This window comes from Oncorhynchus nerka, linkage group LG10, assembly GCF_034236695.1.
Source record: "Oncorhynchus nerka isolate Pitt River linkage group LG10, Oner_Uvic_2.0, whole genome shotgun sequence".
NCBI classification, from domain to species: Eukaryota; Metazoa; Chordata; class Actinopteri; order Salmoniformes; family Salmonidae; genus Oncorhynchus; species Oncorhynchus nerka.
Window position 1 is genome coordinate 72,503,082 of NC_088405.1, and position 18,266 is coordinate 72,521,347.

Consider the following 18,266-nt stretch of genomic DNA (forward strand, 5'->3'; position numbering starts at 1 on the left):
CGTAATCATTCATTCAAACAGCACTTTTGTGCGTTTTGCCAGCAGCTCTTCACAAGCACAGCACTGTTTGACTTCAAGCCTATCAGCCTAATGGCTGGTGTAACCAATGTGAAATGGCTGGCTAGTTAGCTGGGTGTGCGCTAATACTGTTTCAAACGTCACTCGCTTTTAGATTTGGAGTAGTTATTCCCCTGCGGCTTTTGTGGAGCGATGGGTAACGATGCTTCGAGTGTGGCTGTTGTCTGTGTTCCTGGTTCAAGCCCAGGTAGGGGCAAGGAGGGGGACGGAAGCTATACTGTTACACTGGCAATACTATAGTGCCTATAAGAACATCCAATAGTCAAAGGTATATGAAATACAAATGGTATAGAGATAAATAGCCCTATAAATACTGTATTAACTACAACCTAAAACCTCTTACCTTGGAATATTGAAGTTTCATGTTAAAAGGAACCACCAACTTTAATATGTTCTGGCAAGGAACTTCAACGTTAGCTTTTTTACATGGCACACATTTTTACATGGCACATATTACTTTCTTCTCCAACACTTTGTTTTTGCATTATTGAAACCAAATTGAATATGTTTCATTATTTATTTGAGGCTAAATTGATTTTATTGATGTTTTATATTAAGTTAAAATAAGTGTTAATTCAGTATTGTTGTAATTGTCATTATTACAAATTTTAAAAATCATCCGATTTTAATCGGTATCGCTTTTTTGGTCCTCCAATAATCAGTATCGGCGTTGAAAAACATAATCGGTTAGTCTCTAATCACTACACATCAGCTTCAACTAGAAATCAATTGAACATTAATGCTTTGAGGAGATTTTAGAGCTGGGCTGAAACAAAATTATGCACGCCCTGTAGTTCTCCAGAACATCGTTGGTGACCACTGTTGCCGTGATTATCAGGTGAAGAACACAAATTCTTCTTTGTTAACTAGGATAAAGATTTGTTGTCAATACAAAGACAAGCTGTTGTTGCTTAAGGGTTCTGACTGTGGTGTGTGTGTATTGTGCAGCCGTGGTCATCTCTCCTGAGGAATTGGAACAGCCTGGCTGTCACACACCCGGGGTATATGGCCTTCCTCACCTACGACGAGGTTAAGGCCCGACTGCAAAGGTTCATCCACAAACCTGGCAGGTGAGACACACACACACACACAATGACACATACACTTGACGCTGAAGTAAATATTTTGACATGTACACTTGCATTAAAAAAAACATCACAGACCATCCAAGTACATCAACATGTACACAACTTCTCTCACACCACACATCTTTGGTCTGCCTCTGTCAGTTATATCTTCAGACTGAGTTGCACTCGGCTGGGCCAGTGGGCCATTGGCTACATCACTGCAGATGGGAACATTCTGCAGACCATCCCCCACAACAAGCCCCTCTTTCAGGCCCTCATTGATGGATTCAGGGAGGGATTGTGAGTATGACATATGTAACGGATGTGAAACGCTAGCTTAGTTAGCGGTGGTGCGCGCTAAATAGCGTTTCAATTGGTGATGTCACTTTCTCTGAGACCTTGAAGTAGTGGTTCCCCTTGCTCTGTAAGGGCCGCGGATTTTGTGGAGCGATGGGTAACGATGCTTCGTGGGTGACTGTTCTGATGTGTGCAGAGGGTCCCTGGTTCGCGCCCGGGTATGGGCGAGGGGACGGTATAAAGTTATACTGTTACACATAGTTAAGATGAAAGAATGACCAAATACTAGCTTTTCTGGTTCAGTCAAGGCGTTTGTAAAATCTGTTGTGTGACGTTTCCTCTGTAGTTTGTAGTCAAACCGATTTCAACCTCTTTCAATAATCACATAATTGCTCATTTAATTAGCCTCTGGCTTCAACTGGCCATTGAAATGTTTAGACTTTTTGCTCGCTCTCCAGCTACCTGTTCCCAGACGGCCGGGCCCAGAACCCAGACCTCACAGGGCTGTGTGAGCCCTCCCCACAGGACCACATTAAAGTCACACAGGTCAGACACATTCTCACATCCACTAAGTTCATAACATTCACTACAGGTCGTAATTCAGACTTCAGATGCACTTGTGACTCAAACTTTTGCCTAATGTAATTTTAAATTGCTTACAATGCCCTAAACATACATTTGTATACTTGTCAGAATACTGTCTGTTTAGATGGATGTTTCCTAAAATCAGAATTGGGCCAGAAAAATATTTGTCCTATTGAAGTATCTCATACACTGAGATGACAATTCTGATGTATCATTTACTTGTGTGATACTCATCCTTTCTGTTCTCTGTGCTACAGGAGCAGTATGAGCTCTACTGTGAGATGGGCTCCACATTCCAGCTATGTAAGATCTGTGCCGAGAATGACAAGAATGTGAAGATAGAGCCCTGCAGCCACCTCATGTGCACCTCCTGTCTCACTGCCTGGCAGGTATTTCCCAGAATTGTGTCATCTTGCAAGAGTGCCTAGTGTTTCACATTCATTTTGTACATTTTATTGGTCGTAAGTGCTGAGAATAGACATTTTGCTCCTACTCTGGGTAAAATGAGAAAAAGAAACCTTTATTTAAATAAAGTGTGTACATAAAACACATTAAAGACGTCTGTAAAACCCCAATGAGGACATCAACCTACCAAGCAAATTTTCATAAATCGCTGCGTACAGTGCAAGAAAAACGTCAGAGTAATCTGAAATAGGGGAGTAATTCATGTTCACATTTACAACATAACATACATCATTAAGACCTTCAGGAAATAATGTCTGGAGAGTGAAAATCCCAAAACATTCTCCTTTGCTCAGAGTATTATTTTGATCACCTCCCCTGCCTCATATCTTAACTTTGTCTATGCCACAAAATCTAAAGGTAGAAATGTAATGTTTTAGGTCATTAAAATGTACTGCGACTGGATAATCCCTGTCGTTTCTCCTGATTGAACTTATGTTCACAGATTCTCTATGAGAGAACGAGAGGTTATACCTACATAGCACATCCTACTCTTATGGGTAAAACTAAAAGCAATGCATGAAGCTTCTTTAGTCATAGGCTCAAAAAAATAAAGAGAACACTTAAACAACACAATGTAACTCCAAGTCAATCACACTTCTGTGAAATCAAACTGTCCACTTAGGAAGCAACACTGATTGACAATACATTTCACATGCTGTTGTGCAAATGGAATAGACAGCAGGTGGAAATTATAGGCAATTAGCAAGACACCCCCAATAAAGGAGTGGTTCTGCAGGTGGTGACCACAGACCACTTCTCAGTTCCTATGCTTCCTGGCTGATGTTTTGGTCACATTTGAATGCTGGCGGTGCTTTCACTCTAGTGGTAGCATGAGACAGAGTCTACAACCCACACAAGTGGCTCAGGTAGTGCAGCTCATCCAGGATGGCACATCAATGCGAGCTGTGGCAAGAAGGTTTGCTGTGTCTGTCAGCGTAGTGTCCAGAGCATGGAGGCGCTACCAGGAGACAGGCCAGTACATCAGGAGACGTGGAGGAGGCCGTAGGAGGGCAACAACCCAGCAGCAGGACTGCTATCTCCGCCCTTGTGCAAGTAGGAGCACTGCCAATAGCCCTGCAAAATGACCTCCATCAGGCCACAAATGTGCATGTGTCTGCTCAAACGGTCAGAAACAGACTCCATGAGGGTGGTATGAGGGCCCGAAGTCCACAGGTGGGGGTTGTGCTTACAGCCCAACACCGTGCAGGACATTTGGCATTTCCCAGACAACACCAAGATTGGCAAATTCGGCACTGGCACCCGGTGCTCTTCACAGATTAAAGCACTGAGCACATGTGACAGACGTGACAGAGTCTGGAGACGCCGTGGAGAACGTTCTGCTGCCTGCAACATTCTCCAGCATGACCGGTTTGGCGGTGGGTCAGTCATGGTGTGGGGTGGCATTTCTTTGGGAGGCCGCACAGCCCTCCATGTGCTCGCCAGAGGTAGCCTGACTGCCATTAGGTACCGAGATTAGATCCTCAGACCCCTTGTGAGACCATATGCTGGTGCGGTTGGCCCTGGGTTCCTTCTAATGCAAGACAATGCTAGACCTCATGTGGCTGGAGTGTGTCAGCAGTTCCTGCAAGAGGAAGGCATTGATGCTATGGACTGGCCCACCCGTTCCCCAGATCTGAATCCAATTGAGCACATCTGGGACATCATGTCTCGCTCCATCCATCAACGCCACGTTGCACCACAGACTGTCCAGGAGTTGGCGGATGCTTTAGTCCAGGTCTGGGAGGAGATCCCTCAGGAGACCATCCGCCACCTCATCAGGAGCATGCCCAGGCGTTGTAGGGAGGTCATACAGACACGTGGAGGCCACACACACTACTGAGCCTCATTTTGACTTGTTTTAAGGACATTACATCAAAGTTGGATCAGCCTGTAGTGTGGTTTTCCACTTTAATTTTGAGTGTGACTCCAAATCCAGACCTCCATGGGTTGATAAATTTGATTTCCATTGATCATTTTTGTGTGATTTTGTTGTCAGCACATTCAACTATGTAAAGAAAAAAGTATTTAATAAGAATATTTCATTCATTCAGATCTAGGCTGTGTTATTTTAGTGTTCCCTTTATTTTTTTGAGCAGTGTATTTAGGATGCATCATAAGCTGCCCTGACCAGTTAAAGAGTTCAACAGGGGTCTTGATAATAGAAAGATTCAGCGAGTCAGTGTTTCCTGTGTCACATGCAATTGCTTTTGAGTTGTTCAGAATGTTTTGATATTTCATCAATCCATAAATAATCTAGACCTACATGTAAAAGTATCGCTTGCACTTTTGACAATTTCACAAGACATGTTTTATATGATGTGCCTAAATACTTAACCACTTGATTATTTAATTACCTACATGTTATTTAAAGTTATCCGTTTGGAACACATGTTGTAAAAAAAAATCTCTAAATTGGGCATGCCTAAAAGTAGTGCAATTGAAGGCATATATAGTACGTGTGTTAACTTTGATAGTGTTGTATGCAACATTATCGCCAAGTGACTTGATGCCTACTGTGCCAAAGTGATTTAGAGTTGTTCAACGGGAGTGACAACGAGTGTGTGTTGATAACAATAATATTGTGAAAATTAACTTTTAACCATATAAATTTGATTAAAATAAATGTTGTGCATGTTAACATTAGGCGATAATTAAGAGTAGGTAAAGTGATTGTCAGGCAAAAATGATTAAACATTTTACCATTACATTTGATGTACAGTCACATTCACTGTGGTCTGAAGCATGCTATATAGAATTCACGCTGGCGATGCCGCATGTCTAAGCAGTGTCTTATCATCCTAAAACCTACTCTTGAGCTGGGAGGTTTTTTCCTTCTTAAAACAGGTTCACAGGATTCCTTGGACCTTTTCTGAGATGCTTTGTGGATATCAGCCCTTTGCCCGATTTTATTTTAAACTGCAGTATTGCTCTCTCCCAGGAATCGGAGGGGCAGGGCTGTCCGTTCTGCCGCTGTGAGATTAAAGGCACAGAGCCCATCGTGGTAGACCCCTTCCACCCCAAGAACAGCAGCAGCGGGGCCTCCTTTGCCAGCTTCCAGGGGCCCTACGGGGTGGAAGGAGGGGGCTCCCTGTCAGTCTCCCCCAGCAACGACGAGGACGATGACGACCGCCTGGAGGATCCCCACCTCATTATGAGCAGGCTGGCCTGCACCAAGGCAAGACAACCAGCCACCATCTATGACCAGCTAGGCTTTGTCATGTTCTCTCTATTTCTCCTACACACACCATCTCACATCATCATTGTGTCCTTGTGGTAAAAGTGAAAAGACGATCTATAAAAGACTTGGTAGTTTTCAGAATTCGCCAATTAGATACACCACCCAGTAAATCAACAACTAAAAAACCATCTCCCTCCATCTACATGTTGTAGAAACAAGCTCACGTATTACTTGTTTTGATGTCTCCCCTGTGTTTTCAGGTGGAGCGCCCGCCCTCCCCTGTGACGTCCCTGCCCCCCGTGCCCCCCAGGCTGGACCTGCTGCAGCAGAGGCCCCCCAGCTCCCCAGGGGCCCCAGGCCAAGGAGCAACAACCAAGGCAAGTGGAAGACCTAATCAAATTCAAGCTTTCTTTATGTATATAATGGTGTGCCCATGCATGTCATGTGATTTTTACATTTGACTATTTTAGCAGACACACTAATCCAGAGAGATAGTATTGCATACAGTCATTAATATCTGCTCTCCCCAGATTGCAGCCCAACACAGAGACAAACCTTTACCCCCACCTCCCCCACCCGAACGCCCTTCTCCCCTTGGACCCCCAGAGGGCCGGCTTCAAAGGAGACCTCTGCCAAGCACCCCTCCAGAGCCCAACTGGGCCTCCAACTACATGGTTCCCCGGCACGTAGCCAAGGCCCCCCCACAGACCAATGGACCCAGTGACAGTGACTGCATCCACAGAGCAAAGCCCCTAGCAGCGACCAACGCTATCTACTCCCTGGCAGTCGGGTATGGCATTTGTATAGAAATTGATCAAATGTGGTATGGATGTAATGTAGATGTTCAATAGAGAGAAGTCACTCTTGCCCTGAAGAGTTATGGGAAATGCTGATTTATATTCTAGTCCAGCACTTAAACAATCGATTTAAAAAATATATATATATTTGACCTTTTTATTTAACTAAGCAAGTCAGTTAAGAACAAATTCTTATTTTCAATGACTGCCTAGGAACAGTGGGTTAACTGCCTGTTCAGGGGCAGAACGACAGATTTTTACCTTGTCTGCTCGGGGATTCGATCTTGCAACCTTCCGGTTACTTGTCCAACGCGCTAACCACTAGGCTTCTTGCCACCCCAAATGTAATGGTGGCCTTCCATTCCTGACGTGATTGGTTGAATCAGAGGCTCTCTGGGACTTAGATTGTCTATATACCCTGTAGTAACTCATGGAGTGACTGATTGGTAATTCAATGTGTTGTATGTATTACCTGGCTCAGTCAGTCTTGCTCTCTGTTGTTAGACCTCAACAGGAGTCTACTGGTGAGAAGTCATCTGGGAGTGATGAGGAGAATGAGTACATGAGCCCCACCTCTCTCCCTGCAGCAGGACCCTCCTGGGCCATGGCAGGTGCTGTCGTGCCCTCACCACCACCGCTCCAACCCACTAACCGCGACTCACGGTGAGTGCTCAACACTGTCACTATGAGGTGACCAGGTTGATTATGATCAGTACAGGGTCCTGACTAAGGTTTTTCTGATGCCCCTCCCTCTGCCCTTTATCTTCTTCCATCCCTACCTCTCTCTCCCCTCCCCCTTCTCTCCTAGGACTGTGGCGTGTGATGTGGACTGTGAGGACCCTCAGGTGTATGAGTCCATGTGTAACATTCAGGCTACTGCTACGGCGCCCCTCCCTCTGCCCTCCCTGCCCCAGCAGCCACCAGAGTCAGGTACATGGAGATGGATGAAGGATCTCTATTCTCACTTTTCTGATTGCACATGAAGTTACATAAGTCATCCCCTTTGTACAATCAGAAAACCATCATGAAACTTGAATCACACTGGCGTCTTTTGCATGTCTACACCTGCCAAGAAACATACTATCTCAATGAATGTGGCCACAATCCGATTACAGTTATGTATCTCAGAAAGTGGAAAATGCACACTACTGTTCAAAAGTTTGGGGTCACTTAGAAATGTCCTTGGAAGAAAATCACATTTTTTTTGTCCATTATAATAACATCAAATTGATCAAAAATACAGTGTAGACATAGTTGTAAATGACTATTGTAGATGGAAACAGCTGATTTGTAATGGGATATTTACATGAGGGGGTACAGAGGCACATTATCAGCAACCATCACTCCTATGTTCCAAAGGCACGTTGTGTTAGCTAATCCAAGGTTATCATTTTAAAAGGCTAATTGAGCATTAGAAAACCCTTTTGCAATTATATTAGCACAGCTGAAAACTTGTTCTGATTAAATAAGCAATAAAATGGGCCTTCTTTAGACTAGTTGCGTGTCTGGTGCATCAACATTTGTGGGTTCGATTACAGTCTCAAAGAACTTTCTTCTGAAACTCGTCAGTCTATTCTTGTTCTGAGAAATCAAAGCTATTCCATGCAAGAAATTGCCAAGAAACGGAAGATCTTGTACAACGCTATGTACTACTCTCTTCACAGAAGAGCGCAAACTGGCTCTAACCAGAATAGAAAGAGGAGTGGGAGGCCCCGGTGCACAACTGAGCAAGAGGACAAGTCCTCAACTGGCAGCTTCATTAAATAGTACCCGCAAAACACCAGTCTCAACGTCAACAGTGAAGAGGCGACCCCGGGATGCTGGCCTTCTAGGCAGTTGCAAAGAAAAAGCCCTCTCTGACTGGCCAATAAAAAGAAAAGGTAAAGATGGGCAAAAGAACACAGACACGGGACAGAGGAAGATTGAAAAAAAGTGTTATGGACAAGTTTCTAAGTTTGAGGTGTTCGGATCACAAAGAAGAACATTTGTGAGACGCAGAAAAAATGAAGATGCTGGAGGAGTGCTTGACACCATCTGTCAGGCATGGTGGAGGCAATGTGATGGTCTGGGGTTACTTTGGTGGTGGTAAAGTGGGAGATTTGTACAGGGTAAAAGGGATCTTAAAGAAGGAAGGCTATCACTCCATTTTGCATCACCATGCCATACCCTGTGGATGTCTCTTATTAATTGGAGCCAATTTCCTCCTACAACAGGACAATGACCCAAAGCACACCTCCAAACTATGCAAGAACTATTTAGGGAAGAAGCAGTCAGCTGGTATTCTAACGGAGTGGCCAGCACAGTCACCGTATCTCAACCCTATTGAGCTGTTGTGGGAGCAGCTTGACCGTATGGTATGTAAGAAGTGCCCATCAAGCCGATCCAAGCATGGGGTGAAATATCTTCAGATTACCTCAACAAATTGACAACTAGAATGCCAAAGGTCTGCAAGGCTGTAATTGCTGCAAATGGAGGATTCTTTGACAAAAGCAAAGTTTGAAGGACACAATTATTATTACAATGGAAAATCATTATTTAGAACCTTGTCAACGTCTTGACTATATTTCCTATTCATTTTGCAACTCATTTCATGTATGTTTTCATGGAAAACAAGGACATTTCTAAGTGACCCAAAACTTTTGAACGGTAGTGTATGTCCTGTGTTCAGGGTATTCAAATCACTCTTTTTATCCCTTTAATCCTGTTGTTCACCCTCCAGACTACCTCATCCCTCCCCCTGCGGTTCCCCTGCACCATATGGTAGAGGAGATGGAGGATGAGGATGAGTATGACTACCCCGACCCCAGGCTCCCCCAGCACCCGCCAGGCGTACACTCTCTGACGTCACCGGCACCTCGGCCGCCTTCAGCTGCCTATCAATGGACAGCCCTACCATAGATGCCTGTATGTAACTCAGCATTAGAGTTTTCAGTCCTTTTCTTCTCTTGCTTTGTCATGTTAAGAGTTATATTTATCAAACACCACGAACATGTTCTTTCCTCTCTCCCAGCTACGTTTTCATCAGGTCAGGACCCCGAGTGCCCCCCTAAGCCCCTCCCACGCCGGGTCAACTCAGACCACCGGCCCCGCCCCCTTACCCCAGAAGCCCTGCTCCCTGCCGCCAGTCCATCAGCTGGCTACCGAGGGGGGCCCGTTCCCGGTGTGGCGCTACCCATCAACGGGGAGATAGAGCATCTGATGAGCCAGGGCTACTCGTTCCAGGACATTCAGAAGGCCCTGATGATCGCCCAGAACAACCTGGAGACGGCTAAGAACATCCTGCGCGAGTTTGTGTCCATCCCCTCCACGGCCCACATCCTCACGTAGCAGCCTCAACACCACACCCTATATCCTTTACCCACTGTGCCATAATGGATAGCATTTCTACTGTGCTGGTTGTGACCGGTCTGGAAGCACTGTAAATTGTAAGGGGAAGAGGACTCGGTCCCATGCACAGGCATCTAAGTGAGAGGGAGAATGCTTGACGTGGCCTCTGTATGGCCAAGCCTTTGACCCTTGTATGGTCGTTTGTGCTTGCCTCCAGTCTTATTGTGCGGCTCTAAGTATTTCCTTGTTTCTGAGTGCAAGGTAGAGTAAGCTGAAATTCACACGGTGTGCTTAGGCTGCAGTAAGGAATAGTTATGGACTTATTGTGCAGCAGCAGTAACTGTTGTTGGGGCATACCTGATTCATGATTCCCACTCCCTCTTCACCCTAATGGTGACCATGTTAGTTTTGATTGTGTCATAGTCGTACATACAGTTTGTAGCTAGATACGCCAGGTGGAGACTAAACCATTTGATTCTGTGGTTTGTGCTAAAGCCAATGAATGTGAACATTTTAGTTGGATTGCAGTATTACAGGGCTCCATGTCATGCATTTCACTGTAATTGCAGTAGGTGAAGTAACTATTTTTTTTAAAGTAAGCATAACTCCAAATTGCTTTAGTTCCTGGTTTACTTATAATATATAAGCCTGAATGACGTGTACGTAATCTCAGAATGTATTCAGTGTAGTGCTAACATTGACTGGTGAACTAATGTAACATTTCTGATGTCATCATTCACTGTTAGGCCTTATTGTTAATTCTGTGAATAGCTTATATTTTTTTAATGTCATTTTTTTAATGTCATACTTAAAAATAAAGGGAGTATATCTGCATTTTGCTCTCTGCTAATCAGTGTGCAATTGGACTTCTGCTTGTAAGGGTTTGTTTTTTCGGATCCATACTATTCATTTTCCAGACAATAATATATTGATTGGGCAGAGAAGACAAAGTAATCCAAGTCATGTATATACCATGATATTTAGTGAAATGAAGTACTTAATTGGCACTACCTCAGACTTGCTTTGCTGCCTCTTCTGGGAAAGAACACTTTGTACAACGTTCTTGTTTATACGTTACAAACAGAATATGGCTCCATCTTAAGGTGGCTCAGTATGCGTTTTGAACTAATGTATTTTCTTTGTACCTACGTTGATTAGGATTGTTTTTTTTCTCCCAATGATGTGGCTTCGACACATTTGAGAAATCTGTTAATATATGAATAATTTAAATCTCTTTCCTTTTGAATTTGAAACCCCGTTGAACATGGAGTTTTTGTCATTGTCCTCTGGACTCGGGTACAACAGACTGAACAATGTGCAGTAATATGCCAAGGTTATTTGGGGACTCACACCAGAAATGTTAGGTGTTGGATTCAAAGCCAAATATTTAAATACAGGTTTAAATCACATTATTAGTTGTAAAGAATGGCCATGATATTTCTGCATCTGTTTGTTTCGCTTGAGTTCAATACTGTTTTAACTTCTTTCAAATTGTGATGTACTTTGACTGCAATTCCTTGATCATCAACTTAAGTGCCACTCCTTGTAAAATCATTTGAGAATTGACTTCAGGCCTCTGCTTTCCACTGTGTCGCTCATATGTGGACTCCCCACAAGAGGACACTCTGTCATAAGAGATTGCTGTGGTCTCATACGCCACACTAGTCATTGCTCAATAGTTGCAGAATTTACTGATGTACGGAAGCACAGTTGGTGCTTTGTCGTTCGATCGAAGATAACAATGTGAAATTGTATGTTAGAATTCATTGTGCGCCTCACCTGTACATACAGAGAGAACTAACAACTTTTTTCATTGCCTTATTGCATGTGTAGTTAAAGTATTTTATTTATTCATTTTAATGTACTCAGCATTCATTATGTTGCCATGTGTTCATTCCTCAGCCATTAAAGATTTTCAAATAAACTATTTTCTTTTAACATTTGATTGGTATATTTTATAGAAAATGTTAATACTGTAAGATATGGTCCATGTAGCTCTTGTTACAAACCTAATAACTAGCCTACTAATATTGTTTTGCACTTTGTCTAGGGGTCCCAGGCCTAGTTACATGGTCTGTCACCTGAATGAATGTGCACATTTGTGATTAATCAGCAATTTGAGGACCGTGAGGGTCCTCACTAACCCCCCCCAATGTGCCCAGGAGACAGCGACTTACTGAGTTCAGGGCCAGCTCTGTCTTCTTGTTTTGCCTGTATAAGCAGATTATTATTAGTTCAGATGGTGACAAAACGGAAAAATTCTAAAGGCATGGCCAAACAAAACCAACAACCTCACGGCTTGCAAGCTGGGACAGACTGACGATCACCTTAATTGCCAGTACCTGATGTGCTTAACCAGGCTCAGCACCAGGACAAGGTTGCCTCCTGGGGGAATGTAGTGTGGAAGTGTAACCGTCTATGTCCTAACACTAACCTCCCGCCCAATATCATAATACTAGAAGAGAACAGTTTCCAGTCTGGTAACTGGAAGAGCATGCTGTTCTAACATGTCTAGACTATTGTGTTGAACATCCTCTTCTTCCCACCAAGCCTGCACTCTGGAAATCTGAAGCTATTGTGCTACTCACTCCAGGAGACAGCATAACAGTGGTTAGATGGGAGAACTCACCCCTTTCCCCTGTCGATCACATTCTGGGTCTCTGTTATAGACCATAGTGAGGTGTGTGTCATGATCAATTTTGTCTGTTGTGAATTAAATCTATCAGTGGAAATATGTATTTTCAGTCATGCCTTAGCCATTGAAATGCACTTGTAAGTTTTCATTTCTCTGCTATGAACTTTTCTTTAAATATTTAGTGTAAAGATAATGAAAAAGATCAAATGTAGCATTTTTATTTGGCATTTTCTTGCAAAAAATAATTATAAAAAGGCAAGCATCAAATCACAAGAACTGTACTTAATTTACACACGTTTGCAAGATCAGACCATTATAAACCAATAATGAACTATGCAGGTCCAAACATTCCTGTCCAACGGTAGCTGTTTCATATAGTCAACAAAAACACATCACTCAAAGAAAGCGGTTGGGGTGGGAGGAAGCCGGTATAACTGTCCCCTCAAGAAAAGTTTCTGTTTTCTGAGCCAACTGCACAACAAGCTGTTTTTACTGTTGGTGGTGGCCAACAGTGAACCTTTTTCACATAATGATGGCCAGTCATCCACATACTGGCATCAAAAAGCGTTTCCCGTGTTGGGATCTGTCTTTGGGCAACATGAATGTAATTCAAACAGTGTTATTAAGTCCAGACCTCTTCCTTCCATAAGCATCAGAACACTACAACACAACTAAACCAGACTGAACATAAAAAGGCACACAGTTGAGAGCAGTGTCTTTACTGGAGTCATACTACCAAAAGTACACTATCTGCAGTCCTATGGCCGGATGTAAGCAGGCTGAACAAAATGGGTCATTTCAACTAAACACAATGACCACTAAAATATTACCTTGAAGGCAATATTTGGATCACAACATACAGTATTTGTACCAATTGAACTCTCCCCTTTGTGTACAATATCAAAAATCATAATACCTTTAACATATCATTCTGTAAATGATGCACGTCAGGCAGTCTTTGCGCTAGCAACAGCTTCTTCCATGCACATAACTTACAGTAAGCATCCAAAATGTATCACACACAAAATGAGCTTCAGGTCTCCTTGGCCCTCACCCAAATATAAAGAAATAAACAGCAAATCATAAAATAAGGAAACATTTCAGTGTATCTTACATCAAAGTGAGACAAATTTCCACAGGCACTGCAGATAACACAATAGGCCATTTAAAAAAAGACAATCGTAGGCCACAGCTACAAACGGTTCTTATGCCACGATTATTTACAAACAGTACAAGATCTTGACAGTAATTCACAAGAGAATTACTCTGAAATTATGAGTTTTGCTGAGAAAATGTTGACGTGGCGTTTCTCCACGAACATATTGGTGGTCATTTATGGCCAGATTACCTCCATAAAATAATGTAGAATCGCCAAATCAAGGACCATGGATGGATAGCTAAAGTAAGTGACACCATAAACAGATAATACCATACCAAGTCTGAATTTGAAAGGTCTGTGTCAAAATATCTTAAATAATGAAATATATATATATAATATATACAGTTTATAAAGTTCATAACGCACAGTTAATGAACGTCATCATTGTACACTTGAAACCGGCAAACGAGAGAGTAAAAAGGCTTTGGGGAAACAGTGTAAAATTACAACGGGTAAAATGGAGCAATCAAAACATCCTCCAAACACCTTAAAATCAGTCGTGTGTGTTCCTGTGTGGTTTTGGCCAGATATGGTGAATACTGCTGAACACAAATGTGGGGAAAGTGATTGATTGGTTGAATCCTAATTAGAGTGCTAACTAATTTTCCCCAAGGCTTCCAGTAGTCTAGCCTTGGCTTGTGGGTGAATTTGGTGGGGTGGCGAAGAGCTTCGGCTGGCTACGTCAGAGCTCAGCCCTCTGCATATATCACTTCCTCAGGTCCATGTACTTTACTCCAGGGAAAAGCACACAGGGAAAGAGGAAAGGGAGAAAAAACACCAACAAATGTCAATAGTGGGCAATGCAAGATTCAAGAAAGACAGACAGTAAGCTACTTCTGTTTAGCGTATAGCTTTCATATTCATAGTTACCTGGTCGTTGGGGCCATTCTTGTCACCGTTAACGCCCTTCAGAAGAACAGCCGCCTCGGTTTTGGTGTCAGTCTTCATCTCTACCACAATGCCATCTTTGTTAGGGTTCTCCTTAGTGCTGTGGATAGAGAGCACAAACTCAGTTTCCTCTCAATACTCCTCTCCAGTGAGGACAGTATCACATTCTTGGAGGCAGAAAGACTCAATTATGGATGAACATATGGAATACATTTACATAACACTTTTTGAAGTGCTCAGAGTGCTTTACATTGTAATTTACCCTCATCCACTACCTATGTGTAGCACCCACCTTATAGAACTAGACACAAAACCTGGCCCTAGACCAGTTGTTAAAGTAGGAAACTCACATTTCCTGCTTGCCAGAGCGGCCACAGGGGATCTTGCCCTTCTTGTGGAGGAAGTAGAGCACACTGCCCAGGACGGCCAGCAGGAGGACACAGATGATGACGACCACGATGATCACACCATTTCCTTCAGCTATACACACAGACAGACAGGGAGAGGGGAGGGAAAACTCAGGTTAATGCTTATACCTGATCATGGAGAATCATCCGGACATGATATGTGTAAACATTTCCTGGTTACCTGTGCTGCCTATACATGTGTGACCAGTGACCCATAACCCCATGTGAGAGTGCCCCTAGCATACAAAACAAGTGAAAACATCCCTTGACAGACAACATAAGGCCAAAATGACTCAGATTTGTCTACATCAGCAGTTGTGACAACTTTTTACATCAGCAATTGTCACAAAGTGTTTGCAGTAAATAACCCGGCCATGACCTGAAAGTGCCAGTAGAAGCAACATCAGAAGCATAGTGGCCAGGAAGAACAACTAGAAGGAAGAAACACAGAGAGGAACCCAGCTCAGATAGGAAGCCCATCCTCTTCTAGTAGGACAAAACATAGGAAGATGTGGAGGATAACCACTAGCCAGGACAGTCCACTCAGTAACACATTACATTTTTTCCAGGGAGTCCTGGGATCAAGGTTGTAGAACAGTGTTAGAGTATGATGATATTGGTCATGATTTATGGGTCAAGTCATAAGAAGCAGATGGGAAACAGATCAAGGGCTCTATTCAATCCACATCGCAGAACTTCAGCTTTACAGGGTGATTGAAATTTAAAGACAATGTTCCTGCTTTAGCAGTGACTGCATTCACGGTAAACGCTGCATATGTCAGCACAATCGGAAATGACCTTTAAATTTATATGCAGAATCAAAAATATTAGTTAAATGTTGATATTTGGTTGGGTTGTCAACAAAACAATTTAATATAACTTTTGTATTACAGTAAATAGCATAAAGTTAAGGCTATCTTACAAACGAATGTAACGTTCAACCTTAAAATGTGTAACACATCCATGGCCACATGTTTAAGTTACTATAACTATACATTTCTTATTAAGTAATCAGTAAAGTGTGCATGTTCGAGAGAGCATACATCGCAGGGTTGTAGAGATCGTCACAATTACTGTAATAATGTGAAACAGCCCTGGCCTGCCCCTCTGACAGAGCCATCAACACTTCAGTGCAATCCCCCCAGGAGGAAATTAGTTAGTGCTCCACCCTACCAGAACTACTAACTCCTCTCTTTAAACATGGAGTAAGCCCTTGTTAAAAGGAACAATATGGGTTTATGAGAACTTCTATTGCAGCAGCTCAATAAAAGCAGTGAGACAGCGCATTAACTTCCCCCAAATTTAACTCACTATATGTGCTTTTGGCACTCAACCACTTCAAAACATTTCTCGAAATGCTATACAAACTGTAAAAAACATTAGGAAAATATAAGGATGTCCAACACCTAAGTGTTGTCTTGTTCTTTTTTTCCTATTTTTCTGTCACACATAATTTTCAATGTACCCACAGGTGATGAGCAGAGCCAATTCTCCCGCCTTTTCCTGCAAACACTATGCCGGTATGAAAATCATGAATTATTTAGTTGCCTTGTTGGCTAATCCTTCATGGTCTGGATTGGTGTGGATTCAGAAAGAATTTTTAAAAAGTTGAGAAAAAGCAAAGAAACAATCTAAAAGCGCTTCTCAACTGGATCAGAGTGATTCAAAGGTCAAGAAGAAGAGAAACAGTGCTGGAGCGTTATCCATAGTGGCATGGGTACGAATCCCACCCCACAAGTTCATGCTGTTTCCTTTCTATACTCTGTACTCCGTCTAACTTCCAACTGTCCAGGGTTAGAGTTATCCTCCTTGCGTGATCAAACACGCTCCTGTTCTAATCAGCAAGAATACAATAATAGCAAGATCTCTGTCTTACCAGGTGAGTAGGGTGCAGTTGAAGTGACCATGGGAACTGTGGACAAGCAAAACAACACTTAAAATGTAAGAGGTTCCCATCATCAAATATATTTCCACATAATATGCCCATATACAGTATTCCATACATTCTAAATACAAAACATTAGGAACACCTGCTCTCTCCATGACATCAGGTGAATCCAGGGGAAAGCTATTATCCCTCATTGATGTCACTTGTTAAATCCACTTCAATCAGTGTAGATGAAGAGGAGGAGACATGTTAAATAATGGGTTTTAAGCCTTGAGACAACTGAGACATGGATTGTGTATGTGTGCCATTCAGAGGGTGAATGGGCAACACAAAATATATAAATGACTTTGAATGGGGTATGGTAATAGGTGCCAGGTACACCGGTTTGAGTGTGTCAAGAACTGCAACGCTGCTGGATTTTTCACACTCAACAGTTTCCTGTGTGTATCAAGAACGGTCCACCACCCAAAGGACATCCAGCCAATTTGACACAACTGTGGGAAGCAATGGAGTCAACATGGGCCAGCAACCCTGTGGAATGCTTTCGACACCTTGTAGAGTCCATGAGGCTGGACTCATGGAGGGCAAAAGGGGGTGTAACTCAATATTAGGTGTTCCTTATGTTTTGTACACTCAGTGTGTATGCCTATATATTCCTATGTAGTGTATAGTATATGGCAGGGTGGCTTACTGGCACTGATGCTGAAAGACTTTGCCTCTGTGCCCATCTCGTTGGTGGCGTTGCAGAAGGCTGTGATGTCAGAGGTCACTTTGATGGACACCAGGCTGATTGTGCTGTGCTCCGTGGCGCTGGTCAGCACCTCGCGCCAGCTCTGTCAACACACAAGCATACACACATGTCATGTCACCAGTCACACCAATATGCATTGGAACAGACACACCAAGAAAATTAGATGTTAATGTTTTAAAATCATACATTCATGCCATGTACAGTTGAAGTCAGAAGTTTACATAAACTTTAGTCAAATACATTTAAATTCAGTTTTTCACAATTCCTGACATTTAATCCTAGTAAAAGTGCCCTGTCTTAGGTCAGTTAGGATCAACACTTTATTTTAACAATGTGAAATGTCAGAATAATAATAGGGAGAATGATTTATTTCAGCTTTTATTTCTTTCATCACATTCCCAGTGGGTCAGAAGTGTACATCCACTCAATTATTATTTGGTAGCATTGCCTTTAAATTGTTTAACTTGGGTCAAACGTTACGGGTAGCCTTCCACAAGCTTCACACAAACAGTTCTATTTTTGTTCCATCAGACCAGAGGACCTTTCTCCAAAAAGTACGATCTTTGTCCCCATGTGCAGTTGCAAACCGTAGTCTGGATTTTTTATGGCGGTTTTGGAGCAGTGGCCTCTTCCTTGCTGAGCGGCCTTTCAGGTTATGTTGATATAGGACTCGTTTTACTGTGGATATAGATACTTTTGTACCCGTTTCCTCCAGCATCTTTACAAGGTCCTTTGCTGTTGTTC

The 18,266-nt window shown here is 42.8% G+C and overlaps 2 protein-coding genes across 3 annotated transcripts in view; one reads left to right on the forward strand and one right to left on the reverse strand.

Moving 5' to 3' along the window:
- LOC115135975 (E3 ubiquitin-protein ligase CBL-like) overlaps positions 1-11,732 on the forward strand; it is a 29,221-nt gene extending 17,489 nt beyond the window's left edge. The window contains 12 exon segments of the mRNA XM_029671255.2: positions 1,027-1,148; positions 1,308-1,445; positions 1,901-1,988; positions 2,285-2,416; positions 5,431-5,667; positions 5,931-6,047; positions 6,201-6,460; positions 6,972-7,130; positions 7,276-7,397; positions 9,187-9,275; positions 9,278-9,371; positions 9,478-11,732. Coding sequence (XP_029527115.2) covers positions 1,027-1,148; positions 1,308-1,445; positions 1,901-1,988; positions 2,285-2,416; positions 5,431-5,667; positions 5,931-6,047; positions 6,201-6,460; positions 6,972-7,130; positions 7,276-7,397; positions 9,187-9,275; positions 9,278-9,371; positions 9,478-9,794 — 1,875 coding nt within the window. The 3' untranslated portion in view covers positions 9,795-11,732.
- An 899-nt stretch (positions 11,733-12,631) lies between these two features.
- The window catches only part of LOC115135976 (cell surface glycoprotein MUC18-like), a 90,896-nt gene continuing 85,261 nt past the window's right edge, over positions 12,632-18,266 (reverse strand). Inside the window, exons 12-16 of one of the 2 annotated variants that reach the window (XM_065023723.1) lie at positions 17,463-17,604; positions 16,760-16,795; positions 14,827-14,956; positions 14,459-14,576; positions 12,632-14,320 (exon numbers count right to left, since the gene is read on the reverse strand). In XM_065023723.1, coding sequence (XP_064879795.1) covers positions 14,318-14,320; positions 14,459-14,576; positions 14,827-14,956; positions 16,760-16,795; positions 17,463-17,604 — 429 coding nt within the window. In that variant the 3' untranslated portion in view covers positions 12,632-14,317. The remainder of the gene's footprint in view (positions 14,321-14,458; positions 14,577-14,826; positions 14,957-16,759; positions 16,796-17,462; positions 17,605-18,266) is intronic. The other variant, XM_065023722.1, reaches the window with a different exon arrangement.